The sequence below is a fragment of the Protomyctophum bolini genome, assembly GCF_963924005.1.
Source record: "Protomyctophum bolini genome assembly, chromosome: 21".
Lineage (NCBI taxonomy): Eukaryota > Metazoa > Chordata > Actinopteri > Myctophiformes > Myctophidae > Protomyctophum > Protomyctophum bolini.
In genome coordinates this window covers 34302174-34330171 of record NC_137882.1, presented here as the reverse complement: position 1 = coordinate 34330171, position 27998 = coordinate 34302174, and the positions used below count along the sequence as shown (strand labels likewise).

At 41.9% G+C, this 27998-nt stretch overlaps 1 protein-coding gene across 1 annotated transcript; it reads left to right on the top strand.

Moving 5' to 3' along the window:
• Nucleotides 1-13: 13 nt before the first annotated feature.
• Nucleotides 14-27635, top strand: LOC308335957 (myosin heavy chain, fast skeletal muscle-like). Its single transcript, XM_080793184.1, has 41 exons — nucleotides 14-79; nucleotides 878-923; nucleotides 1045-1263; nucleotides 1351-1494; nucleotides 1790-1946; nucleotides 2039-2066; nucleotides 2756-2867; nucleotides 2992-3084; nucleotides 3172-3235; nucleotides 3440-3538; nucleotides 3644-3747; nucleotides 4435-4573; nucleotides 5994-6112; nucleotides 11036-11185; nucleotides 11301-11471; nucleotides 16021-16324; nucleotides 16664-16728; nucleotides 17040-17127; nucleotides 17501-17618; nucleotides 17707-17830; nucleotides 17969-18105; nucleotides 18760-19015; nucleotides 19324-19566; nucleotides 19715-19891; nucleotides 19974-20119; nucleotides 20309-20399; nucleotides 20663-21052; nucleotides 21279-21405; nucleotides 21545-21663; nucleotides 21761-21957; nucleotides 22231-22414; nucleotides 22670-22835; nucleotides 23123-23247; nucleotides 23350-23658; nucleotides 23765-23968; nucleotides 24438-24563; nucleotides 24792-24962; nucleotides 25058-25162; nucleotides 25258-25353; nucleotides 27303-27431; nucleotides 27540-27635. Exons 3-41 carry the CDS (start codon nucleotides 1057-1059, stop codon nucleotides 27558-27560), a joined length of 5805 nt encoding a protein of 1934 aa, XP_080649310.1. The 5' UTR covers nucleotides 14-79; nucleotides 878-923; nucleotides 1045-1056; the 3' UTR covers nucleotides 27561-27635.
• The last annotated feature ends 363 nt before the right edge of the window (nucleotides 27636-27998 follow it).

The following is a 27998-nucleotide window of genomic DNA, read 5'->3' as shown; positions in this document are numbered from 1 at the left end:
TCTGCATAGCATTCCATTATCAACTGATATAAGCCTGCTGAGACAGACACCGATTGCTGAGGAGTTCAGAGTTGCATTGGTGAGTGAGACTTCATCTTTCCTTCATAGTCACATTTACAGTATATGACATCATATCAATGTTTTAGAGACGTTAGTGATATAAATCTATTAGACATGCTGGCTATTAATCTTTAACATGGCTCCGTACATAGTGCCACATACATACATGGCCGAATACAGAATAATGAGTGGACAGCATACTGTAGTTGTTATAGTGTAGGCTACAGACTAAAATTATTGATTGTGCATTCTCATTCTTCTTAATTGCATTAATAATAATGTTTTTTGGCCAGATTGGAACTTGATTTTGTTAATTCATTTCTATTTAGATATGTCAATTATGTAATGATTGTTTAAATCATACTTAGCATTGCATGTACTTTTACATATACTAGAGTTATTATTATTTTAAAGTATCAACATGTTTTACCTCTGAATGTAACCTTAATTCATGTAACCTTAAAGTGTATTCGAAAGAAGGAAAACAGTTGATCTAGCACTGCTTCAGTATTAAAAGAAAGAAAAAAAGAAAGAAAAACAAACAAACAAACAAACAAACAAAAAAGAAACATGGCTCTAATGACAAAAATAACTTGATGAAGTTAGGAATAAGCAAATGAACAAAAAAATGAAGATAACATAATGGGCAAGCATAATTTAATTTAAATGCAATGCAGGTCATAATATAAAATGTCTTATGAAGTGGTGTGTGGCAAGAACGGACATTATGATTCACATAAGCTAATTTAGTTAATGATTAGAAATTGTATTAAATCGTTCAACTCATGTTAATGTCCTCCCAATGTGTTTCTTTCAGACTTGAGGGTTGCACAAGGTTCCACAGCTACTGGTAGAGGGGAAAAGTGAGTGTTCATATTTTTTCTATTCAACTTACACTAAGCTACAAACATAATAGTACTACAGGTATCTGCTCAGATCTCAAGTCAGCAAAAGCATCAACACCATCTATTTGTCCGTCTACAGAAAGTCGCCACCATGAGTACGGACGCAGAGATGGAGCAGTACGGCAAGGCCGCCATGTACCTCCGTAAACCAGAGAGGGAGAGAATGGAAGCACAAGCTGCGCCCTTTGATGCCAAAACTGCAGCATATGTGGGCGACGTTAAGGAGCTGTACCTCAAGTGTAGAATTATAAAAAAGGACGGTGACAAAGTCACTGTGGAAGTGCTTGACACACAGGAGGTACGTAGGTGAAGGTGGATCTAAATTTAAATAGTGACACAGTACAACTGTAATCGAAAGACATTCTGAAGTTGTTTTTATTTTTAGGAAAGAACTGTAAAGGAAGATCTCATCTTCCCTATGAACCCTCCCAAGTATGACAAAATTGAGGACATGGCCATGATGACCCACCTCAGTGAAGCCACTGTCCTGTATAACCTCAAAGAGCGTTATGCAGCATGGATGATCTATGTAAGCTTTTCTACACAAAGAGCAGTACAGTATTGCACCTCTCGATGGCAGAGAAAGAAAAATATGATGAAAAAATGCAATGATAACATCAAGTGAAAATCATGGCATAGAATAACAAATTCAAACAAACTCAGGGTTCTGATGTTAACGTGTTCATTAGTTGTGTGAGCTCAATATGTCGGCCACCATACGCTACGCATACCCCAGATCCGGAGGAGGCGTCTACCTTTTAATCTCTACACTAGTATGTCTATGTGTTTTATGATGTTAATGTTCTCTCTCTTCTCCCCTGCAGACCTACTCTGGCTTGTTCTGTGCAACTGTGAACCCCTATAAGTGGCTCCCAGTGTACGACCAGGAGGTTGTAAATGCCTACAGAGGCAAGAAGCGTATTGAGGCTCCACCCCACATCTTCTCTGTCTCTGACAACGCCTATCAGTTCATGCTGATGGGTACGTACTAGTCAGGACAATGTAAACAATATTTAACTATAATTGTTTTATGCTGTATCCAAGACTTAAATATTTGTTTTACTTTTTTACAGATAGAGAGAACCAGTCTGTCCTGATCACGTACGTTACCCATTACTAGTCATTAAAAAATAATATTGTACCAGGCCTGGAATTTTGTCATTTTAGGGGCAAGGCCACTTGGCCTTTGTTGCACAAATTAAGGTCAAATGCCAGGGCAGGAAGGCCATCAAATAAAACAATTTTAGTCCATTGAAATAATTAATTGAATGTAAGTGTTACGGATTTTGATTATATGTAGACTATCTGCAGTGAAATAAATAATGGCATTTACAATCTGATCCATGCTCAGCCCTGCACCAAAGTCACTGGATTGGTTTAAAGATGGGGAATCAGGGAAGCTAAGAATTTAGAATCTCAACAAAAGACACTGGTGTCTACATGACAAGAAAGAGACATGGAGAAAGTGGTACAGTCAGCTGGGGAATTATAGGCCACTGTGGCTTCAGGGCATGGCATGTTTTGAGGGGCACAAGGCCAAACTGATGGGCAACGACGGCTATCCACAATTTTCCTGGGCTGTGTGTGCTCCTGTTCCTGTTGATTTCATTGGATATCATTGGTCATCTGACCAGTTTCATTGGCTTTCATTGGATCAAATCGACAGGAACTGGAGCACACACAGCCCAGGAAAAGTGTGGATAGCCTTTGTGGCATCCCTGAAATTCCTGTCCTACGTTGTACACAAATTCACTAATTGCATTTCTCTGAATGTATGCATTTATAACCAGTGGAGAATCCGGAGCCGGGAAGACTGTGAACACCAAACGTGTCATCCAGTACTTTGCAACAGCTGCTTCTTCTACTGGAGAGAAACCTGCAGGCAGTAGTGGCAAAATCCAGGTATAATGTTCAGGTTTTTAACAAATACATGTTTTTGAACATAAAGCATTTATATGAAATGTAGCAATTCATTTTAAAATCATTCTAACCAAGTTTTACATTGGGCGATGTTTAAAACATTCAGGGGTCACTGGAGGATCAGATTATTGCAGCCAATCCCTTGCTGGAGGCCTATGGTAATGCCAAGACTGTGAGGAATGACAACTCCTCTCGCTTTGTAAGTGTAAATAATGGCATTTTATGAGAATACCCGCAATAATTCCACAATGTAGAGGGATGCAACAAATTGTGCTATATCAAACAGGGTAAATTCATCAGAATCCATTTCAACACATCGGGTAAACTGTCCAGTGCTGATATTGAGACATGTAAGTATGAGGTCCACAGATAATAAATGATGTGTATGCATTAATTTGAGGATTACATTTTGAGTTCCGTACAACCAATATAAATAATAATAATAATAATAATAATAATAATAATAATAATAGTTATGCACATCCCATATAGATCATTATTATTATTATTATTAATAATAATATTATGAGTTATGTTCAACCCATATACTCTAGATCTGCTGGAGAAGTCCAGAGTAACCTACCAGCTTTCCGCAGAGAGAGGTTACCACATCTTTTTCCAGATGATGACCAACCACAAACCTGAGATTATTGGTAATTGGTTATTATTATTGTTAATTTGGTACTGATGATTCAGTGAGAAGAACAAACATGAATGAATGAAAACAAAGGTTCACCCTTTGTTTAATCCCTTTTCAGAAATGTGTCTGATCAGCAACAACCCCTACGACTTCCCGCTGATCAGCATGGGTGTGATCGCTGTGGCCAGCATTGACGACAATGCCGAGTTGGACGCCACCGACGTCAGTTACTATTTAACTATTTATACTATTTTACTTTCTAACCCATTAAGACCCGATACCCGAATCTACAAAATGTCTTCTAAATCCTTTTCTGAAACTCTCAAACCTTTTCATGTCAAGGACTCCCAAAATCATATTTTGTTCCAGGGACAAAGCAAAGATTTGATTTAAAAACTTACGCTGTTATGGAATATAGGGAGATTTGAACACATGTTCACGATAAAAAAAAAAAAAGCAGACCTACAAGCTCGTAGATCTGCAATTTTTCAATAGCTAAAGTAAAGTGGTTAAGAGCTAAAATAACACAGATGCGTCCAGGTCTCACACATTTTGATGTTGCGGCACAGTATTGTGAAACTAGCTACATGTTTTCAGATGTTGTAAGTTTTTCATAGGACAATTTGGCCAAATGTTTGTAAATTTGTATAGTATAGTGTATTACTGACACCGTAATGGTCGTAATTATCTTTTGTATAGGTATTAAAAGGTCTTAAAAGTCACTTTAGAAATGTGCACATATATATATATATATATATATATATATATATATATATCTGCACATTTCTAAAGTGAGTATATATACAATTACTGTATGTTGGTTTACTGTTGAGTTGTACCCAGTTTTAAGGGATGTTTGTTAATGTAATGCTTAATCTCAATATTTTTAACACATCTTATTGACATCAGGAAGCTATTGACATCCTGGGCTTCACCGGTGAGGAGAAACAGTTAATCTACAAGTTAACCGGTGCAGTGATGCATCATGGGGTCCTGACGTTCAAACAGAAGCAACGTGAGGAACAGGCGGAGCCAGACAGCACGGAGGGTGAGCTGCAACTTTACTATTATTATTATTATTTATTGCGAATGCAATGAGCGTGACACGCTGTGACACCACCCGCCCGCCACCAGAGGGCGCAGCTGAATCACACACACACACACACACACACACACACACACACACACACACACACACACACAGTAGAAAACTTTAAAAAAGAAAAGAAAAAGGAAACTTAAAAAAAGAAAACATAAAAACTTGCTTGTCATTATCACGGAGGGTGAGCTGTGAGAGAAAGCGAGTGCATTTTCAGGCACCGGCGTCAGCCATGTTTATGCATTAATGCAACACCCTAAACCTAAACTAGGGATGTCCCGATCACACTTTTTTGCTCCCGATCCGATTCCGATCATTTGATTTTGAGTGTCTGCCGATACCGATTTTTCCTGATCTGAGATTTATATTTTTTATAGAACAATATCCAAAATCACAGACAATATCCAGTCTAATGATATGGATATAATATTCATGTTTTTTTGCTCCCAATCAGATTCTAATCAGTAGAGAATGACGTGATCGGCCTCAATTTCAGATCACGTGATGGGGTCGGGACAATAACCTCACAGGGAAGCCACGGGTGATTTTTAACTAACTGGCAAGTTGGCAACGCATGTCGGGTTAGGATCACGGCATCTTATTTTTAACTAACTGGCAAGTTGGCAACGCATGTCGGGTTAGGATCACGGCATCTTCAATTAAGGAATTAAGGAAAATAATGCACTCTTTGTCATAAGTATTGCAGTTACTTTTCATTATTGTGACTTATCTATATTCTGAGTGAACTAAGCTATTTCCAATATTTATTTTCATAATTTAGACACTAGTTATTTGGTTTAATGGGATGCGTAGGCCTACTAAGATTAGAGCCGCCAACAGACCAACATGCAGAAACAATGGTTGGACTACCGCTCAAACTGCGCTGCTCCCGTGCTTGCGGTTATGTTTAGGTTAGGGTAGAGCAGGGTTCCCCAATAGGCGGCCCGCGGGCCATTTTTGTTTTTTGGAGGGTCCCAGATATAAATGGCATTACATGGGGGTCAGTAGCCTATGCATGTCCAACTGGGCGTCCTTTTCAAATGGGGTCTTGCCCTGAAAAATAAATTTCAGGGCAAGACCTCGACCTCACGCGTGCAGACTTGGCCCCCAGCCTTGTACGCTAGTCAAAATATGGCCCTTGAGGAAAATGTATTGTGGAACCCTGGGGTAGAGATAGGTTGTCGATGTCGGAATAATGACTGTCTAACCAAAGACTGGTCTAAACTATGATCCTAGATTACCATCTCTATGCATTTGACATATTACCTTGTGTTACCTTGCTTATTGTCAGAGTGTAAGTCACTCTCTGGATTACGAGAATGTGCTAATTGCCTAAATTGTAAATGTACAAATTGTATCATGATTTCAGTGGCTGACAAGATTGGCTACCTGTTGGGCATAAACTCAGCAGCGATGCTTAATGCATATTGCTACCCCAAAGTGAAAGTCGGAAACGAGTACGTCACGAAGGGCCAAACTGTGCCACAGGTGAGTAAATTCCATTATTTCCATGATCTGATTTAAGGTTTTAGGTTTTTAGGTTTATTTATTTAGCACATAAAAATATAACATAAAAAATACATATCAAAGAACAAAAATACAATGCAAGGAAAGGAAGAAGCCAGCTGGCTTATTTGGAATACTTTCCTGTATGGATACTATGGAAGAGGTCATTGATAAAGCAGATTAAAAGTTCATCATCAAGAACATTACAAAAGTCTAAAAGTTGGCAAAGGGGGGCAGCTGTGCAATAAAGAAATAGAAACACAGAGACTGCACAAAAAGGGGAAATAAACAATACAACAACAAACACACAAAAGTAAATCATGTAATCTACAGAGGCATAAATCAGATATTTCTTTAGATGTTTCTTGAATATTGGCAAGGATAGTGAGGATTTAAGTGTAGCATCCAGGTAATTCCATAGATGAGGGCCTCTACATTTGATGAATGATTGATGTTTGGAAGTGCGACAATAGGGTAATTCAAAATCATGTTTACTTTGTCAATGGGTAATATTGGATATTTAATAAAGAGCGACGGCTCATACCTATTTGAATGTGAAATCATTCTCAGTAACCTTTTTTGAATGATCAGTAATTTAGTGAGATACTGTATGTTGAAGAATATGTAACAGCCCAGACAATATTACAGTAATTAATATGAGGGAAAATTAAGCTGTGTTAAATGACATGAAGGAAGAACAAATGGGCAGATTGTTCTCAATATACCAAGCATCTTCATAGACTTCATACATACAGTATCAATATGTTGTTTCCAATTTAAATGTTCATCTATAATGACACCCAATAATTTAGTATGTGGAACCTGGCAAATTTCAGAGCCATTGATTACAATTCTAGGTTTTTCTTTGGGAATTTCTTGTTTATTTTGCTAAAAATCAACACATTTAAGGCTGCCACATATCTTCTGCAATTAAAATGATCCTCCAACATTATTGTCTCAGCCAGGCCTAAGGCGCGGCAGAGACTATGTTTTGCACCCTGTCCATCCGTCTGTGCATGAGCAGCTAATCTCTAGCACCAATGGGACATTCACAGTGAAACCGCACATGCACACTCCATGGATGCCAGTGCAGATCCTCTGCAGCTATTCTTTTAAGATTGGCATGTGGCTTGTTATAGCGCCACCAGGAGGTTGACTTTTGCAAAACATTTTTTTCATATTACTTCTACAGGTTTTGTCCAAACATCACGCAAATCAGTACAGTATAGATCTGTCTAGTTATTAAACGAAACAGATGTGTGATATTCCGCCCTGATTGGCTATGATTGACTTCCAAAGTTTGCAAGAGTGCTCCGTTTTGTACAAAATGCTTCAAGAGTGTGCAATTTTCATGAAATTCTGCACGCACAAAGGACAAAAATTCCAATGACATTTGGCTTTTTTCATTGCTTATTCAGGTGCCTGCCATGCAATGGCAGAAACACAGGTTGAAATCCGCAACCAATACTTAATCGTAATAATAATAATCATCAAGACACGAAACTTTGACCGCTATGGCCGGCCGCACGGTTTACCAAAGCCCCACAATATATACATCGAAACGTGCGGCTCGGCCGGGAATGGTGTGCTTGTGCTTTTCTTTCCGATTCGAGTTACCGTGCCGACGTAATTCGCAATAAACGACGCGAAAAATGCCCCATGCAAAGTCAATGGGGAAACGCGGGTAAAAACAGAAAACGACACGTTACTTTGGAGCCACATTGCTCTTGCACACTGTTACGTAGACACACGATTTAAACGTCAAACAGCACAGGAGGCCATCGACTTTGTCCTGGTTGAGACGGAATTCGAATACGTTGCACGGTTTGCCCGCTATCGCAGTTCAAAGTGTGTGTGGTCTGAGCAAAAATCTCGACTTAGAGTGTCGCACGCCCAGAGAGAGAGCGGGTCAGAGTGAGAGGCCAATGTGAAAACTGTAGCGAAATTCTCCTAACAAATCGTTCTCACGGCCAAAATATTAACTTTACACGCATGGGTTTCGGTAATTTTGTAGCCACACTCGTCCTCTTTCACCCAATGTCACAACCACAGCCCAGATTCATATGGTACGCGAACTACAGCCCTGAAAGCGACAGGTGTACCATCATAATGTTTCATGAAACGCCATGTTAACTGCCTGAATGAGTCAGCATTTTTTAAACTCAACACAATTTCTTAACTCGCTCTTATAACCACGTTTTTTATCGTACCAATACCACGATCGCACACGGCGTACCTCAATGTCTCGGGTCACTCACGGCGAAAACAAAAATCGCATTCAACTTTTACTTTTTGCGCTAGAGCAATTTGTTCGGACCGTATATCTGAACAAATTCAGCATAACAAAAAACAGGAGTTCCCGTTCAGAATGGGTTAACTTTCAATAGTGGTGGCATTTGCATAGACTAGCCCAGCTGAAATTGATACATTGTTAATGATTCACCCTTCACACACGCGCGCACACAAACGCACACGCACGCACATGCACACATGTGCACGCACACACACACACATTGAAAGTCAATGAAGAAAATTGGGGAAACACGTAACTCTGTCATTTCTCAACCATTTGGAACCGGGCCGCCCCCCTGAGAGAAACCAAATGGACACACACACACACACACACACACACACACACACACACACACACACACACACACACACACACACACACACAAACCCTCTCTTCCTATTGGCTGGCCTTAACACAGCTATAACTTTTGTTTGCAACATGCTACAGTCTTGAAACTTGCTCCATGGACTTGGACCACCAATAGGAGCACGCTGTAAATGTTTAATTGCTTAAGCCCCGCCCCTCTGTCTTCCTATTGGCTGGCCTTTACACAGCTCTAACTATTGTTTACAACATGCTACAGCCTCAAACTTTGGTACATGGACGTAGACCATCAAGAGGAACAAGCTGTAATGGCTTAATTGCTTAAGCCCCGCCCCTCTGTCTTCCTATTGGCTGGCCTTTACACAGCTATAACTTTTGTTTGCAACATGCTACAGTCTTGAAACTTGCTCCATGGACTTGGACCACCAATAGGAGCACGCTGTAATGGCTTAATTGCTTAAGCCCCGCCCCTCTGTATTCCTATTGGCTGGCCTTTACACAGCTATAACTTTTGTTTGCAACATGCTACAGTCTTGAAACTTGCTCCATGGACTTGGACCACCAATAGGAGCACGCTGTAAATGTTTAATTGCTTAAGCCCCGCCCCTATGTCGTCCTATTGGCTGGCCTTTACACAGCTCTAAATATTGTTTACAACATGCTACAGCCTCAAACTTTGGTACATGGACGTAGACCATCAAGAGGAACAAGCTGTAATGGCTTAATTGCTTAAGCCCCGCCCCTCTGTATTCATATTGACTGGCCTTTACACAGCTATAACTTTTGTTTGCAACATGCTACAGTCTTGAAACTTGCTCCATGGACTTGGACCACCAATAGGAGCACGCTGTAAATGTTTAATTGCTTAAGCCCCGCCCCTCTGTCGTCCTATTGGCTGGCCTTTACACAGCTCTAACTATTGTTTACAACATGCTACAGCCTCAAACTTTGGTACATGGACGTAGACCATCAAGAGGAACAAGCTGTGATGGCTTAATTGCTTAAGCCCCGCCCCTCTGTATTCCTATTGGCTGGCCTTTACACAGCTATAACTTTTGTTTGCAACATGCTACAGTCTTGAAACTTGCTCCATGGACTTGGACCACCAATAGGAGCACGCTGTAAATGTTTAATTGCTTAAGCCCCGCCCCTCTGTCGTCCTATTGGCTGGCCTTTACACAGCTCTAAATATTGTTTACAACATGCTACAGCCTCAAACTTTGGTACATGGACGTAGACCATCAAGAGGAACAAGCTGTAATGGCTTAATTGCTTAAGCCCCGCCCCTCTGTATTCATATTGGCTGGCCTTTACACAGCTATAACTTTTGTTTGCAACATGCTACAGTCTTGAAACTTGCTCCATGGATTTGGACCACCAATAGGAGCACGCTGTAAATGTTTAATTGCTTAAGCCCCGCCCCTCTGTCTTCCTATTGGCTGGCCTTTACACAGCTCTAACTATTGTTTACAACATGCTACAGCCTCAAACTTTGGTACATGGACGTAGACCATCAAGAGGAACAAGCTGTGATGGCTTAATTGCTTAAGCCCCGCCCCTCTGTATTCATATTGGCTGGCCTTTACACAGCTATAACTTTTGTTTGCAACATGCTACAGTCTTGAAACTTGCTCCATGCACTTAAACCAAGTTGACCACCTCTCACACCCGCGCACACACGAACGCACATGCACACATGTGCACACACACTCATTGAAAGTCAATGGAGAAAATCGGGGAAACACGTAACTCTGTCATTTCTCGACCGTTTCAGAAGCAGGGCGGCTCGCCGGAACCGGTCCGCCCCCCTGAACGAAACCAAATGGACCCTTACAGCTCAGACATCTTAGCATTAGCATGTTAGCATTAGCATGTTAGCATATTAGCATGGTAGGATTAGCATGTTAGCATGTAGCATTAGCATGTTAGCATTAACATGTTAGCATTAACATGTTAGCATTAAAATGTTAGCATGATAGCATGTTAGCATGTTAGCATTAGAATGTTGGTGGCAACGTAATGCGCAATAAACTAAGACAAAATACCCCATTGAAAGTCAATGGGGAGACCTGGCTCACATGTAACCAAATGGACCCTTATTGAGGCTAAATGTCATCAAATGGTGGTCCGTGGCTCAAATGCTGCACAGACTTGGCAAGCTTCAGGCACCCAGTAAAATTTCTTGAAATTTTGTTTCTAGTTGTAAATTGCTATGTTTAGTGCCTAAATTGTAAATTGTGTAATTCACACGCCCATACTAATAACGCTACAAATAACTATTTCCTTAGGTAATGAACTCTGTCGGTGCCTTGGCCAAGTCCATATATGAGAAGGAGTTCTTGTGGATGGTCATTAGGATCAACGAGATGCTGGACACCAAGCAGCAGAGAAACTACTACATTGGTGTGCTGGACATTGCTGGTTTTGAAATATTTAATGTAAGCATGAACTTAATTGTTTTAAGTGGTATTGGACTTGTTTTAAGTGGGATACAATGCATTTTTGTCACAGAGATTTTAAGAAACTGCAGGCTAATGATATTTCCACTCACAGTTCAACACCCTGGAGCAGCTGTGCATCAACTTCACCAATGAGAAACTGCAACAGTTTTTCAATCACACCATGTTTGTTCTGGAACAAGACGAATACAAAAAAGAAGGCATACCCTGGGATACTATTGACTTCGGCATGGACCTGGCTGTCTGCATTGAGCTCATTGAGAAGGTATACAATTCTTATTATATTATTCTGGGTGCCTGCCATGCAATGGCAGAAACACAGGTTGAAATCCGCAACCAATACTTAATAATCGTCGTATTCAAGACACGAAACTTTGACGTCTATGGCCGGCCGCACGGTTTACCAAAGCCCCACAATATATACATCGAAACGTGCGGCTCGGCCGGGAATGGTGTGCTTGTGCTTTTCTTTCCGATTCGAGTTACCGTGCCGACGTAATTCGCAATAAACGACGCGAAAAATGCCCCATGCAAAGTCAATGGGGAAACGCGGGTAAAAACAGAAAACGACACGTTACTTTGGAGCCACATTGCTCTTGCACACTGTTACGTAGACACACGATTTAAACGTCAAACAGCACAGGAGGCCATCGACTTTGTCCTGGTTGAGACGGAATTCGAATACGTTGCACGGTTTGCCCGCTATCGCAGTTCAAAGTGTGTGTGGTCTGAGCAAAAATCTCGACTTAGAGTGTCGCACGCCCAGAGAGAGAGCGGGTCAGAGTGAGAGGCCAATGTGAAAACTGTAGCGAAATTCTCCTAACAAATCGTTCTCACGGCCAAAATATTAACTTTACACGCATGGGTTTCGGTAATTTTGTAGCCACACTCGTCCTCTTTCACCCAATGTCACAACCACAGCCCAGATTCATATGGTACGCGAACTACAGCCCTGAAAGCGACAGGTGTACCATCATAATGTTTCATGAAACGCCATGTTAACTGCCTGAATGAGTCAGCATTTTTTTCATCACAAACACAATTTCTTAACTCGCTCTTATAACCACGTTTTTTATCGTACCAATACCACGATCACACACGGCGTACCTCAATGTCTCGGGTCACTCACGGCGAAAACAAAAAACGCATTCAACTTTTACTTTTTGCGCTAGAGCAATTTGTTCGGACCGTATATCTGAACAAATTCAGCATAACAAAAAAAAGGAGTTCCCGTTCAGAATGGGTTAACTTTCAATAGTGGTGGCATTTGCATAGACTAGCCCAGCTGAAATTGATACATTGTTAATGATTCACCCTTCACACACGCGCGCACACAAACGCACACGCACGCACATGCACACATGTGCACGCACACACACACACATTGAAAGTCAATGAAGAAAATTGGGGAAACACGTAACTCTGTCATTTCTTCGGAACCGGGCCGCCCCCCTGAGAGAAACCAAATGGACACACACACACACACACACACACACACACACACACACACACACACACACACACACACACACACACACACACACACACACACACAAACCCTCTCTTCCTATTGGCTGGCCTTAACACAGCTATAACTTTTGTTTGCAACATGCTACAGTCTTGAAACTTGCTCCATGGACTTGGACCACCAATAGGAGCACGCTGTAAATGTTTAATTGCTTAAGCCCCGCCCCTCTGTCTTCCTATTGGCTGGCCTTTACACAGCTCTAACTATTGTTTACAACATGCTACAGCCTCAAACTTTGGTACATGGACGTAGGCCATCAAGAGGAACAAGCTGTAATGGCTTAATTGCTTAAGCCCCGCCCCTCTGTCTTCCTATTGGCTGGCCTTTACACAGCTCTAACTTTTGTTTACAACATGCTACAGCCTCAAACTTTGGTACATGGACGTAGGCCATCAAGAGGAACAAGCTGTAATGGCTTAATTGCTTAAGCCCTGCCCCTCTGTCTTCCTATTGGCTGGCCTTTACACAGCTCTAACTTTTGTTTACAACATGCTACAGCCTCAAACTTTGGTACATGGACGTAGACCATCAAGAGGAACAAGCTGTAATGACTTAATTGCTTAAGCCCCGCCCCTCTGTCTTCCTATTGGCTGGCCTTTACACAGCTATAACTTTTGTTTGCAACATGCTACAGTCTTGAAACTTACTCCATGGACTTGGACCACCAATAGGAGCACGCTGTAAATGTTTAATTGCTTAAGCCCCGCCCCTCTGTCTTCCTATTGGCTGGCCTTTACACAGCTCTAACTTTTGTTTACAACATGCTACAGCCTCAAACCTTGCTCCATGGACTTGGACCACCAATAGGAGCACGCTGTAAATGTTTAATTGCTTAAGCCCCGCCCCTCTGTCTTCCTATTGGCTGGCCTTTACACAGCTCTAACTTTTGTTTACAACATGCTACAGCCTCAAACTTTGGTACATGGACGTAGGCCATCAAGAGGAACAAGCTGTAATGGCTTAATTGCTTAAGCCCCGCCCCTCTGTCTTCCTATTGGCTGGCCTTTACACAGCTCTAACTTTTGTTTACAACATGCTACAGCCTCAAACTTTGGTACATGGACGTAGGCCATCAAGAGGAACAAGCTGTAATGGCTTAATTGCTTAAGCCCCGCCCCTCTGTCTTCCTATTGGCTGGCCTTTACACAGCTCTAACTTTTGTTTACAACATGCTACAGCCTCAAACTTTGGTACATGGACGTAGGCCATCAAGAGGAACAAGCTGTAATGGCTTAATTGCTTAAGCCCCGCCCCTCTGTCTTCCTATTGGCTGGCCTTTACACAGCTCTAACTTTTGTTTACAACATGCTACAGCCTCAAACTTTGGTACATGGACGTAGGCCATCAAGAGGAACAAGCTGTAATGGCTTAATTGCTTAAGCCCCGCCCCTCTGTCTTCCTATTGGCTGGCCTTTACACAGCTCTAACTTTTGTTTACAACATGCTACAGCCTCAAACTTTGGTACATGGACGTAGGCCATCAAGAGGAACAAGCTGTAATGGCTTAATTGCTTAAGCCCCGCCCCTCTGTCTTCCTATTGGCTGGCCTTTACACAGCTCTAACTTTTGTTTACAACATGCTACAGCCTCAAACTTTGGTACATGGACGTAGGCCATCAAGAGGAACAAGCTGTAATGGCTTAATTGCTTAAGCCCCGCCCCTCTGTATTCCTATTGGCTGGCCTTTGCACAGCTATAACTTTTGTTTGCAACATGCTACAGTCTTGAAACTTGCTCCATGGACTTGGACCACCAATAGGAGCACGCTGTAAATGTTTAATTGCTTAAGCCCCGCCCCTCTGTCTTCCTATTGGCTGGCCTTTACACAGCTCTAACTATTGTTTACAACATGCTACAGCCTCAAACTTTGGTACATGGACGTAGTCAAGAGGAACAAGCTGTAATGGCTTAATTGCTTAAGCCCCGCCCCTCTGTATTCCTATTGGCTGGCCTTTAAACAGCTATAACTTTTGTTTACAACATGCTACAGCCTCAAACTTTGGTACATGGACGTAGACCATCAAGAGGAACAAGCTGTAATGGCTTAATTGCTTAAGCCCCGCCCCTCTGTATTCCTATTGGCTGGCCTTTAAACAGCTATAACTTTTGTTTGCAACATGCTACAGTCTTGAAACTTGCTCCATGTTGACCACCTCTCACACACGCGCACATGCACGCACATGCACACATGTGCACACAAACACACACACACACACACAGACACTCAGACGCGGGGCGGCTCGCCGAAACCGGGACGCCCCCCCCTGAACGAAACCAAATGGACCCTTACAGCTCAGACATCTTAGCATGTTAGCATTAGCATGTTAGCATATTAGCATGATAGCATGTTAGTATTAGCATGTTAGCATATTAGCATGATAGCATTAGCATGCTAGCAATGCTAACATTCCCAATAAACTTAGACAAATTACCCCATTGAAAGTCAATGGAGAGACCTGGCTCACATGTAACACAATGGATCCTTCTGAGAGGCTAAATGTCATCAAATGGTGTTCCGTGGCTCAAATGCTGCACAGACTTGGCGAGCTTCAGGCACCCAGTAAAATTTCTTGAAATTTTGTTTCTAGTATTAATATATTATCATGGACCTGGCTGTCTGCATTGAGCTCATTGAGAAGGTATACAATTCTTTTTATATTATATTAATATATTATCATGGACTTGGCTGTCTGCATTGAGCTCATTGAGAAGGTATAATTATGGGGGCACGGTGGCACAGTCGGTAGTGTTGTCGCCTGCTAGAAGGTCCTGGGTTTGATTCCCGCTGGGGGCGCTGTGGGCGTGTTCCCCCCTCTGCATCATCAGTGGCCATACCCGAGGCAGGGTTGGCGAAAGGGCCTTTCTGTGTGGAGTTTGTATGTTCTCCCCGTGTCCCCTAGGGTAGGTACCCTCACAAAAAACATGCAGTAATCCTGGTCTCTAAACTGCCTCCCCCTGGCCAGCCGAGGTGCCTGATGAAGGGGAAAGGAACTGGTTGCTACTTGCTACGTCCAACTAAGGAAACTCCCCCGTCAGGTGTAAAGGAGCGACTTGGACACTCATGCATGAAGGAAGCATGAGTTGAAGTCCGTTGCTCTCCCCAGGTTGGCGGAGGGTGTGTAGAGCCCAGGATCACATTAGAACATTGACACAGGGGTGGAAAAATGAGTTACAAAATTGTGGGATAAAAGATAATAAAAAAAGAGAAGGTATAATTATTTTTATTTTGTGTTTTAGATTATGTTTTTGCTTTTGGTGACTTGTTTCTTGTGTCTGCTCCACAAAGCCCTTGGGCATCTTCTCCATCCTTGAAGAGGAGTGCATGTTCCCAAAGGCTTCAGACAAAACGTTCATTGACAAGTTGATGGGCACGCATCTTGGAAAGTGTAAAGCCTTTGAGAAGCCCAAGCCTGCCAAAGGCAAGGGTGAGGCCCACTTCTCCCTGGTCCACTACGCTGGAACTGTGGATTACAGTATCACAGGCTGGCTGGAGAAGAATAAAGACCCGTTGAACGACTCTGTGGTGCAATTGTACCAGAAGTCTTCAGTTAAACTGCTCAATGTGTTATATCCCCCACCTGAGCCTGAAGGTATGTTTATTATTATAATGTGTTGTATCCCCACTGAAGGTCATTTTTATTATTGTGTTTTCTCGTTTATATTCTGTGTTTCCTCCTGCCTGTTCCCTGTTCTGCCACTGATGTACAGCACTTTGGTCAACCTTGGTTGTTTTAAAATGTGCTCTATAAATAAAGTTTGATTTGATTTGATTTGAAGGTATGCTAATTAAATCATATAATAAAATATAATATAATGTTGTATCCCCACCTGAGCCTGAAGGTATGTTTATTAATACTATAAACACTTCCGAATCTATAAGGGAAGCATTTTCATTCTGTATAACTAATGATTCTAACACATATAAACAGATAACACAAAGAAGGGAGGAAAGAAGAAGGGTGGTTCCATGCAGACTGTGTCTAGTGCTTTCAGGGTAAGAATATTTATTCATTATCAACATTATATTCCTCTAAAAATGAGGCATTATTATTATCAACATTATATCCATGTAATAAATAAGCATGCACGGCATGTCATGTTGGAGTTAAACAATTTCTGACTGTATCACATATGAGCTTGTAGATCAAATGGCTGAAGTTTTAAATTGGGCTTAAGTGGTTAATGAATGTTTTAGAAAAATCTAAATCTGCAAAGTAACTAGTAAAGATTTCAAATAATTGTAGTGGAGGAAAAAAGTACAATATTGTATCACTTCTTACTACTAATAAGTCTAATTCTCAATAGGCGAACTTGGGGGTGCTGATGACCAACTTGAGAAGCACTCATCCACACTTTGTGCGTTGCCTGATTCCCAACGAGTCCAAGACTCCAGGTAAACACAGAACATAAACATTTGGCGCCATTTCAATGTAATACGCTCTCCTAGAGGCCCTAATTAAGACCTAGTCATCATCATTTTTCGACCGCGGTCGAGATCATGGATTCCACAATGCTACGCCAGACTTCCGGATTTGGAAAAGGCTTTCTGATTTTTTGTAATTGAATAAGGAATATATATGGCTGAGTTGGTGGGGTGCGTGTTATCAGGGGTTTTTCTTTCTTTTTCTTCAAATACTTATTTGGCTTGGCGACTGTGGCTCAAGAGGTAGAGCAGGTTGTCCAATGATCCATGGGTCGGCGGTTCAAATCTGTCTACATGTCAAAGGGCCACTAATGTGTCCTAATGATAATAATAATCTTTACAGGTTTGATGGAGAACTTCCTGGTCATCCACCAGCTGAGGTGTAACGGTGTTCTGGAGGGCATCAGAATCTGTAGAAAGGGCTATCCCAGCAGAATCCCTTATGCTGACTTCAAGCAGAGGTATACCCATTCCTTTTTCCAGCAGCTTTTAGTTCCACCTCTATTTAACAAGAAGTATGCAAAATGACCATGAACTTCCACAAAACAGGTACAAAGTACTGAATGCCAGCGCATGTCCCGATGGTGCGTTCATGGACAACAAGAAAGCCTCTGAGAAGCTGCTTGGGTCCATTGATGTCCCTGTTGAGGAGTACAAGTTTGGACACACCAAGGTAATCTTGCTTAACATTATGGACAGAGGACTATAAAGGTTTATGTTTACAGTTGTTATATTACAGTGTTGGTAACATTGTATTAAGTTGTATTCAGTTGTTACAGTGTTGTTACAGTGTTTGTAACACTGTATTCAGGTGTTCTTCAAAGCTGGTCTGCTGGGGACACTGGAGGAGATGCGAGATGAAAAGCTGTTTGCTCTGGTCACCTTGACTCAGGCTCTCTCACGAGGTTTCCTCATGAGGCAGGAGTTTGTCCAGATGATGGCAAGAAGGTACTTTGAAAACACACTTTATTCAATATTTAGTACAATTTTCATTGCTGTTCAACACACATTTTTATAGTGTCAATTCACTATAATAAAAGCTTCGTAGCGTATATAAACGAGGGAAGAACCCTCGAGCAGAACCAGGCTCCATTGTGGGTTGCCGCCATCTGCCTTGTCAGGGGGACAATAATACCAACAGCAATAATAACGGACATAATAATAGTAAACATAATTATAAAAGCAGCTATAACAACCTGCAAGGAAACCCTCGATCTGCAGCTGGGGGTTCACAATCCACAAAAAGTAATGCTAAGTTGATTGTACATGAGTATGAAACTAGGGGCGAACCATACATTATGAAATACCAAGAGTCAAGGTTGTGGAAAGTGTTATTTTATATTCATAGATATTATTGTGTGGAATGAGCTGTATGTCAAGCAGTCCCATTCTAAACTCTCCTATACAACAGCGTGGAAATACTGTTACACAGGCTGTGCTGGGGATTTTAGGTTTTCAGTGGTTTTGAATTTTGTGACTTCATGTGACGTTTCTATTTATGTTGCAGGACCACATTGGTGTGGCTTGTATGTGTATATCCTGGTTTTAATTTATACTGTGACCAAAATCAAATCAATCATGACTGCAACTGTGTTCCCTCAGAGAGGCCGTTTTCTGCATCCAGTTCAACGTGCGCGCATTCTGCAATGTGAAACACTGGCCATGGATGAAGCTGTACTACAAGATCAAGCCTCTCCTGCAGAGTGCTGAGACTGAGAAGGAGCTGATGAACATGAAGGAAAATTACGAGAAGATGAAGGTTGACTTTGCTACTGCCTTGGCCAAGAAGAAGGAACTAGAGGAGAAGCTGGTGGCTCTGGTGCAGGAGAAAAATAACCTTGCCATGTCAGCAGCATCAGTAAGTACATTTTTAACTCCCTCTGATCCCTAAAAGTCTGTGCTCTGGCCTGAACGGTTAGCTCAACCGTCTGGGCACCTAGGCTGCCAAACCAGCCGTACGGTGTGCCACGGGTTCAACTCCCGAGCCTGACGGCCTTTGCCGCAAGTCACTCCCCATCTCTCTCCCCTTTCCTGTCTGACTACTGCCCCAAAAACAAATCTTTAAAAAAAAAGGTCTGTGCTCCCCCAACAGGCAACTGCAAAAGTATATTTTGACCAGAACAAATGTTTGCTCCCTTATGTTTTTTCTTCTTCATTGACAACCAGGGAGACGAGGCTCTGAATGATGCAGAGGAGAGATGTGAAGGTCTTATTAAAAGTAAGATCCAGTTGGAGGCGAAGCTCAAAGAGACGACTGAGAGACTGGAGGACGAGGAGGAGATCAATGCTGAACTGACTGCCAAGAAGAGGAAGCTGGAGGATGAATGTTCTGAGCTTAAGAAGGACATTGATGACCTGGAGCTCACCTTGGCCAAAGTGGAGAAGGAGAAACATGCCACTGAAAACAAGGTATAGAATATACTGTATGTTTTCAGTGGCACGTTTCTATAATCTATATACTATCGATTCTACTCTAAATTCAAGATTATACACCCTAGTCCACTTTGTAAAGCACTGATCCATTCCTGCTCTGCTTGTTCTGCTTACTGCATATCAGGTGAAGAACCTGACCGAGGAGATGGCCTCTGTGGACGAGGGTCTTGCTAAGCTGACCAAGGAGAAGAAAGCGCTCCAGGAGGCCCACCAGCAGACCCTGGATGACCTGCAGGCAGAGGAGGACAAAGTCAACACTCTGACCAAGGCCAAGACCAAGCTGGAGCAGCAAGTTGACGACGTGAGTTTTACAAAAGTGTATCGGGATGTTCTGTTTATTGTTTCACTGAACAATGGTGTACAAATAATGAATCATTGTGCAGCTGGAGGGGTCTCTGGAGCAAGAGAAGAAGCTCCGCATGGACCTGGAGAGAGCCAAGAGAAAGCTTGAGGGTGATCTGAAACTGGCCCAGGAATCCATCATGGACCTGGAAAATGACAAGCAGCAGTCAGACGAAAAGATAAAAAAGTAATGTGGAAAATAATAATAATAATAATATTAAGAAGAAGGAGAAACAAATAATATCAACAATATGAAAACCACCTGCAGAATGACATTAAAATACGATGCATGTATCATGTTCTGTAAAGCACTTTGTGACTACGGTATGTCTGAACATTTTAATTTAAATACATTCATTATCATTTATCAAAACAGGAAGGAATTTGAAGTAAGCCAGCTTCTTAGTAAGATTGAGGATGAACAATCTATGGGGGCTCAGCTGCAGAAGAAGATCAAAGAACTCCAGGTATTTCATTTCTTTCAAATATAAAGTTTGTGTGATTTTTTCCCCACCGTAAAACATGATCAGGTATTATTATTATATAAGGAGGAAGATCTTTTTCCAAAAAAATAAGTGTACAGTATTTGTTAAAATGTCGTTTTTGTGTGGACACGCCCACCATTTCAAGTATGCCTGGTTTGCCTGGTGGGTGGTGATTGGTGGTGATGTGGATACATCTTCTAATAAGAGCAAATGATGATTGAAATAAATATAATTCATTTGAAAAGGCTCGTATTGAAGAACTGGAGGAAGAGATTGAGGCGGAGCGTGCTGCTCGTGCCAAGGTTGAGAAGCAGCGAGCCGATCTCTCCAGGGAACTGGAGGAGATCAGCGAGAGGCTGGAGGAGGCTGGCGGAGCGACCGCTGCTCAGATGGAGATGAACAAGAAGCGCGAGGCTGAGTTCCAGAAGCTTCGTCGTGACCTCGAAGAGTCCACGCTGCAGCACGAGGCCACCGCTTCTGCTCTCCGTAAGAAACAGGCCGACAGCGTCGCAGAGCTGGGCGAGCAGATCGACAACCTCCAGCGTGTCAAGCAGAAACTTGAAAAGGAGAAAAGTGAATACAAGATGGAGATCGATGACCTGTCCAGCAACATGGAAGCTGTTGCTAAGGCAAAGGTAATAGAATGTCTGTGGATAGTTCTTGAGATAATACTAAAGAAAAATTAGGAAAATATCTCTAAATGGCCAGTGATTAATCCCACTTCCGGCTCCTATTGTAGTGTTAATTTACAAAGTACTTGACAATTAGAATATTGAACTAGTACTGTAAAAAGGAACATGACATAATAAATGTCGGTCACACACTTAATTGACCATGACCATGTCTACTGTTAATCAACAGGGAAATCTTGAGAAGATGTGCCGCACCCTTGAGGACCAACTTAGTGAAATCAAGTCCAAGAATGATGAGAATGTTCGTCAGATTAATGATGTTGGAGCTCAGAGAGCACGACTGTTGACAGAAAATGGTAAATGTGCTTTATAAAGTATACTTGAGTTGACATGGTTTATCAAAAGGTACCTCACCTAATTCCATATATAGAGATGAAGGTTTGATTAACAGTTATCCCAGGCGTTTTTTTGAACAATATTTCACTTTCTAACTAGGTGAGTTTACTCGTCAACTGGAAGAGAAGGAATCTCTTGTCTCACAGCTCACCAGAGGCAAGCAGGCCTTCACCCAACAGATTGAGGAGTTGAAGAGACACGTTGAAGAGGAGGTCAAGGTGAGGAGGATTTCTTATTTAGACATACAAATAGTCCTTGGATTATATTTTTGTGTCATATTCAGTTGACACTATTTTGGCAATTTTATTTTTACAGGCAAAGAATGCTCTTGCCCATGCTGTGCAATCAGCTCGCCATGACTGTGACCTTCTGAGAGAGCAGTTTGAAGAGGAGCAAGAGGCAAAGGCGGAGCTGCAGCGAGGAATGTCCAAGGCCAACGCTGAGGTGTGTCAGTGGAGGAGCAAGTATGAGACTGATGCTGTCCAACGCACCGAGGAGCTGGAGGAAGCTAAGTAAGTTTTAGCCCTAACCACATTAATGTGTCACCATGCAACTCCTTGGGTCCAAACGGTTGCAAGGAGTTAACGCTAAAACGTACTTCCACATGACAGTGAACTAGTGAAGTGTCAATTTAAGGACTTTTAAGACATATATATATATCTATATATATATATATACACATACATACATACATACATACATACTTTTAAGACATATATATATATATATATATACACACACACACTACCCACAATGATTTGATTCCATTCAACACTGATAAACAGGAAGAAGCTCGCCCAGCGTCTTCAGGATGCTGAGGAACAAATTGAGGCTGTGAATTCCAAGTGCGCCTCTCTGGAGAAGACCAAACAGAGACTCCAGGGTGAAGTGGAAGACCTCATGGTTGATGTGGAGAGGGCCAATGGTTTGGCTGCCAACCTTGACAAGAAACAGAGGAACTTTGATAAGGTGCTTTGACATACAGTTGATCATTTGTGTCAGCGTCATTATTACGACGGCATATTAATCCGACGGCGCCTTATTTTGACAACGCGTTGGTCCGACTCGCCCCATTACTAGCCCTGTCCCTAACCTCACACAAAGCCACGTTGTCGAACTAATTGGCGTCGGAATTACAAGTGAATCCCGATTACTTTGAAACATAATCATTTTAGCCTCCATAAAGTGAGGTAAATTACACATGTTATTACAAATGCTGTGCAGATTCTGGCAGAATGGAAGCAGAAATTTGAAGAGGGACAGGCAGAGTTGGAAGGAGCACAGAAAGAGGCTCGCTCTCTCAGCACTGAGGTGTTTAAGATGAAGAACTCCTACGAGGAGTCTCTTGACCAACTGGAGACCATGAAGCGTGAGAACAAGAACCTGCAACGTGAGTCTTTCTCTACATACATTCAATATACGTTTTTCCTTCAATGGTTTTTGCCAACTTGTTTTGAGCCAGAGCTCCGTCAAAATGGGTTTAATGTTTAATCTCAAAATTCACGTGTGTTTAATGGGAAGTTTAATATTCAAAGTAAATATAACTATGCCTTTACATTTCTCAAGTTCAAGATTGATTGTGGATTAGGCTGCACCCATTTTTTTTTTTTATTCTTTTTCAAATGCAAAATATTTTATTTTTCTTCTAATTGAACCTTTATTTTCAATCAATTGCAGAGGAGATCTCAGACCTGACTGAACAGATCGGTGAGACTGGAAAGAACATCCATGAGCTGGAGAAGAACAAGAAGCTGGTGGAGACAGAGAAGGCAGAGATCCAGACCGCCCTTGAGGAAGCCGAGGTAAGACTATTAGCTTGTACATCCAATGACATTAAAAAACTGGAGTAATACATATTACATGCATAGGTCCGTTCTACCTTTTGATCCTGCGTTACATTTTAGGGTACTCTGGAGCACGAGGAGTCCAAGATTCTTCGTGTCCAGCTGGAACTCAACCAGATCAAGGGTGAGGTGGACAGGAAGCTGGCAGAGAAGGATGAAGAGATGGAGCAGGTCAAAAGGAACAGCCAGAGGGTGATGGACTCCATGCAGAACACTCTGGACGCTGAGGTCAGGAGCAGAAATGATGCCCTGAGGATCAAGAAGAAGATGGAGGGAGACCTGAACGAGATGGAGGTTCAGCTGAGCCACGCCAACCGCCAGGCTTCTGAGTCCCAGAAGCAACTGAGGAACATCCAGGGACAGCTTAAGGTGCAGGACATAGTAGTTAGGCACATATCCAAACAGAGGAACTGCTCTAAGTCACATTATGATGTTTCTCTCGACATGACCACCTGAAATGTGTGTTTATTTTTAGGATGCTCAACTGCACCTTGATGATGCTCTCAGAGGTCAAGAAGACCTGAAGGAACAAGCGGCCATGGTGGAGCGTAGGAACGGCCTCATGGTGGCAGAGATTGAAGAGCTGAGAGTGGCTCTGGAACAGACAGAGAGAGGCCGCAAAGTGGCTGAACAGGAGCTGGTGGATGCCAGTGAACGCGGTTCACTGTTGCACTCTCAGGTAAGCACTGATGGAAGAAGTACTCCATTTTACTTTAAAAGTAATTAAAAGTATCAATAGAAAATTATTAAAAATGTACTTGAGTAAAAGTACCAACTAATTGGTATCAGAATATACTTAAAGTACCAAAAGTATAAATACACATTATGCAGAAGTTTTCATATAATTATGTATAAAATTTGTTGTGAGCTGGTAGAGCAGCTATTTTCAAATTGCCAAAGTATATGGTAGGTCTGAAGTTGTTTTGTAATAAAAATAATAATAAAAAAGTAAGTAGTAACTCAAAGTTCAAAGTTTTGAAAACTAGTAGTCTACGTTTTCAAATAATTGTGTAGTGCAGAAAGCAAAATGATTGAAAATAGTAAATGTACTTTACACCACTGCAGGTAAGTCAATACAAACTTTCAATATGTAGAATAAAATAATATTCACCAGTAATGTATATTTACAAACTGAATGTTGATTTTAGAACACAAGCCTTTTGAACAGCAAGAAGAAGCTTGAGGCTGACCTGACCCAAGTCCAAGGTGAAGTGGACGACAGTATTCAAGAAGCAAGGAATGCTGAAGACAAGGCAAAGAAGGCCATCACTGATGTAAGTTAGGATGCCATACCCTTATCTAGACTATACTATTAGCATATGCTGCATCCTCATGTCATTCATATTTACACACAATAACCTTATCTATTAGATATCTTCATGTCATGCTTCATAACGTCTATGTCGGGTGGTAACCTCATATGTCCAAAACTATTTACCTTTCAGGATTGAAATAAAAAAATAGCAACCATATTAACATATAATACACAAATGACTTTCCAGGCTGCTATGATGGCCGAGGAGCTGAAGAAGGAGCAGGACACCAGCTCTCACCTGGAGAGGATGAAGAAGAACCTGGAGGTCACAGTGAAGGACCTGCAGCACCGTCTGGATGAGGCTGAGAACCTGGCTATGAAGGGAGGCAAGAAGCAGCTCCAGAAACTGGAGTCTAGGGTAAGATGTAATTTACTGTAACACAGGCTACAGTATACTAGATAATTTATGATATAAGAAGAAATAACCTCATAATGAATAATTCAACTGTGAAGGTGCGTGAGCTGGAGGCAGAGGTTGAATCTGCACAGAGAAGTGGAGTAGATGCAATTAAAGGTGTCCGCAAGTACGAGAGGAGAGTGAAGGAGCTGACATACCAGGTAACGTATACCATGTTCACTCTAATAACCAATATGCCTCTGACAAAATGAACAGATTGCATACAACTAACATAATAAATTCACTGTCACTTCAGACTGAAGAGGACAAGAAGAATCTTGCCAGGCTTCAGGATCTGGTGGACAAGCTACAGATGAAGGTCAAGGGCTACAAGAGGCAATCTGAGGAAGCGGTAAGACACAAAATTATCTTTAGTTGTGGTCGCCATGGGCTTAGTGTTGTTGTCATAGTTTTACTAACTAGCCCTTACCCGTTTGCCCCCCCCCCCCCCCCCCCCTTGTGGCCGCGGGGGGTACTGTGCCCTGGGTGCGTTTTCACATTTTTAATTAACTTATTGAATAATTACAATAATTTGTTAAATTGGAAAAAGGGCTTCGTTAAGGATGCCGTGTCATTAGTCAGAAGGTTCATTGTTCTGAAATTACTATCCCTATCTCTAACCCTAACCTAAACCTAACTGCAAGCACGGGAGCAAACCTAAACCTAACCGCAAGCACGGGAGCAGTGCATGTTCGGACTAACGGGACTTCGGATCTATGGGTAGTTCCCTCGTTAAGACCTCCATATTATTATGGTCAATGCCTGTGGGAGCGATTGGTGCAGGCAGTGAGGAGCTATATGGCGGTGTTTCTGACACACAGACAGACAGACAGACAGACACACACACACACATTCAGACAGACATTGACTGAATTATAGTATGATAATGGAATAACTAAAGGAATAATAGGAATCAGTTATGTAATGCAGAGTATTTTTCAGTGTCCATCTTGCTGCTTTCCCAGATCAGCACATGCTTGCACAAGCTTGCCATGCTTCTGCAGTATGAAACACACACACAGCGGCACTGCACTGCACACACGCAGAAGCACTACAACACAGGTTCTGAAAAGGGCAACCTGTTCCACAGCAATGCACAGATGCTGCAGACGTAGGCAGTGTGTTTCAGGCATAATGGTAGAACGTTTCCCAAATGGACTACGGAAAGCTATAGATTGTATTCCCTCCAAAGCCCTAACCACACCAAAGGGTCTAGACGGTTTTAGCGTTGTCCCAGCGGTGCGATATGTCCTGTTGCACGTTCGTCCCAAGTGATTCAACACATGGAATTCCATGGCCCAAACCACACCAAAGGGTCACCATGCAACCGTTTGGACCTAAGGAGTTGCATGGAGACCCTTTGGTGTGGTTAGGGCTTTATATGGGAGTTTTCGCTCAAAGCGCCGAACAAGAACACGGTCATGATTGTGCCATTCCAATGAGGACCTGTCAAGGCTCATTCATCCAAGGCACTCGTGAACATATGAATATGACAGGCGCGCTGGAAGTCATCATAGCTCAGGGGAGCTGTCCATAGAGTACTGTCTGGCAACGAAACGCGCGAAAAATCGGGCCTGCGCGGGTCGGGTCCGCGCGCAAAAACAGTATTTTGGTGCCGCAAAACTATGCGCTGCAGACAAGCATTATTATTAACCAGGCCCGGCAGGCCGTGCATTACACTTACAAGTTACACAACCAGACGTTGGTGAAGGAACAGGGATTTATTTCAATAAAATAAAATAAATTGTGCCACAGGCTTCTGCTGCTGCTGGTGCCGCACTGCTGCAAGCGGCTTCGTTGTCCGGGGTGGTGATGATTATAAAATCATCATCATGATGATCAAGTTGAATCCTAGATGATTTGGGGCCGGGGGTTTTTGAACCGAAAAAATCACTTATTCTTTTTTGCGCCATCATTAATCTTTTAACCACTACAGCCAGGTCACAGGTGAAACTAAAACACTTCTTTCAACAACAATTTTATTCCCAAAAGTTAAATACATTATTGTTTTACTATATATATGTGTGTATATACTTATATATAATATATAATATATAATATATTTTTTTTTACAAAAAATTAAAAAGATCCCAAAAATCCCAAAAATTCTCCTCCCCACCAGCAAGGGGTGCTGGCGCACCCTCCGCACCCCCCTTCCAGCGCTACTGGAATATGATGCATGGGCTACTGCATTAGCCACAAACACCCTTTACAATTTCCTAAAATTGTCTTGTTTGGACTATATTTTGAAGATGCTCTTTTCACATATTGAAGCTTTAAACCATCTCTATCATATTATAGGAGGAAGCTGCCAACTCTCACTTGACCAAGTGCAGAAAGGTTCAACATGAGCTAGAGGAGGCAGAGGAGCGTGCTGACATTGCTGAATCCCAGGTCAACAAGATGAGAGCTAAAACTCGTGACTCCAAGGTAAATACATACATGTGCAATGCCAAGGTTTATCAAGATGATTATCTTTAACTAACAAAACAAAAATAATGTTGAATATCTAATAGTATATTCCTATTTTTTTTACAGGGAAAGGAAGCTGCTGAATAAGTTCTCCAATTGAAGTCACCATAAAAAGTCATAAAATATGACCCATTGGGCCCTATTGTCTTAAGTACCAGGTCTAAGACCTATACTTAAGACACGCATAATAGGGCCAAATCATATTCAATAAAGGTAGCAACAAAATGATGACCGATTGGGCCCTATTGTCTTAAGTACCAGGTCTTAGGACTTAGGAACTGGAATGGCCAATACTAAGACCTATACAGTAGTACTTAAGACACGCATAATAGGGCCAAATCATATTCAATAAAGGTAGCAACAAAATAATTGTGTAGTTTCTTGTATTCATTACTTCAACAATCACTTGTTATTGTCAATGGTGTGTCTATTTTATGTTATTTGACCATTACAAACACGTTGGAATGCTTATTATGATTGGGTGTGTCTGGAAGCCTAATTTTCAATGTGAAAACAAATTAAAGG

Bases quoted from the DNA above. Each gene is read 5' to 3' on its own strand.
- LOC308335957 (XM_080793184.1), top strand. From the start codon at position 1,057: ATGAGTACGGACGCAGAGATGGAGCAGTACGGCAAGGCCGCCATGTAC. The intron at 22,836-23,122 runs GTGAGTCTTTCT...AATCAATTGCAG, and splicing joins TGAGAACAAGAACCTGCAAC to AGGAGATCTCAGACCTGACT. The intron at 25,354-27,302 runs GTAAGACACAAA...ATCATATTATAG, and splicing joins AGAGGCAATCTGAGGAAGCG to GAGGAAGCTGCCAACTCTCA.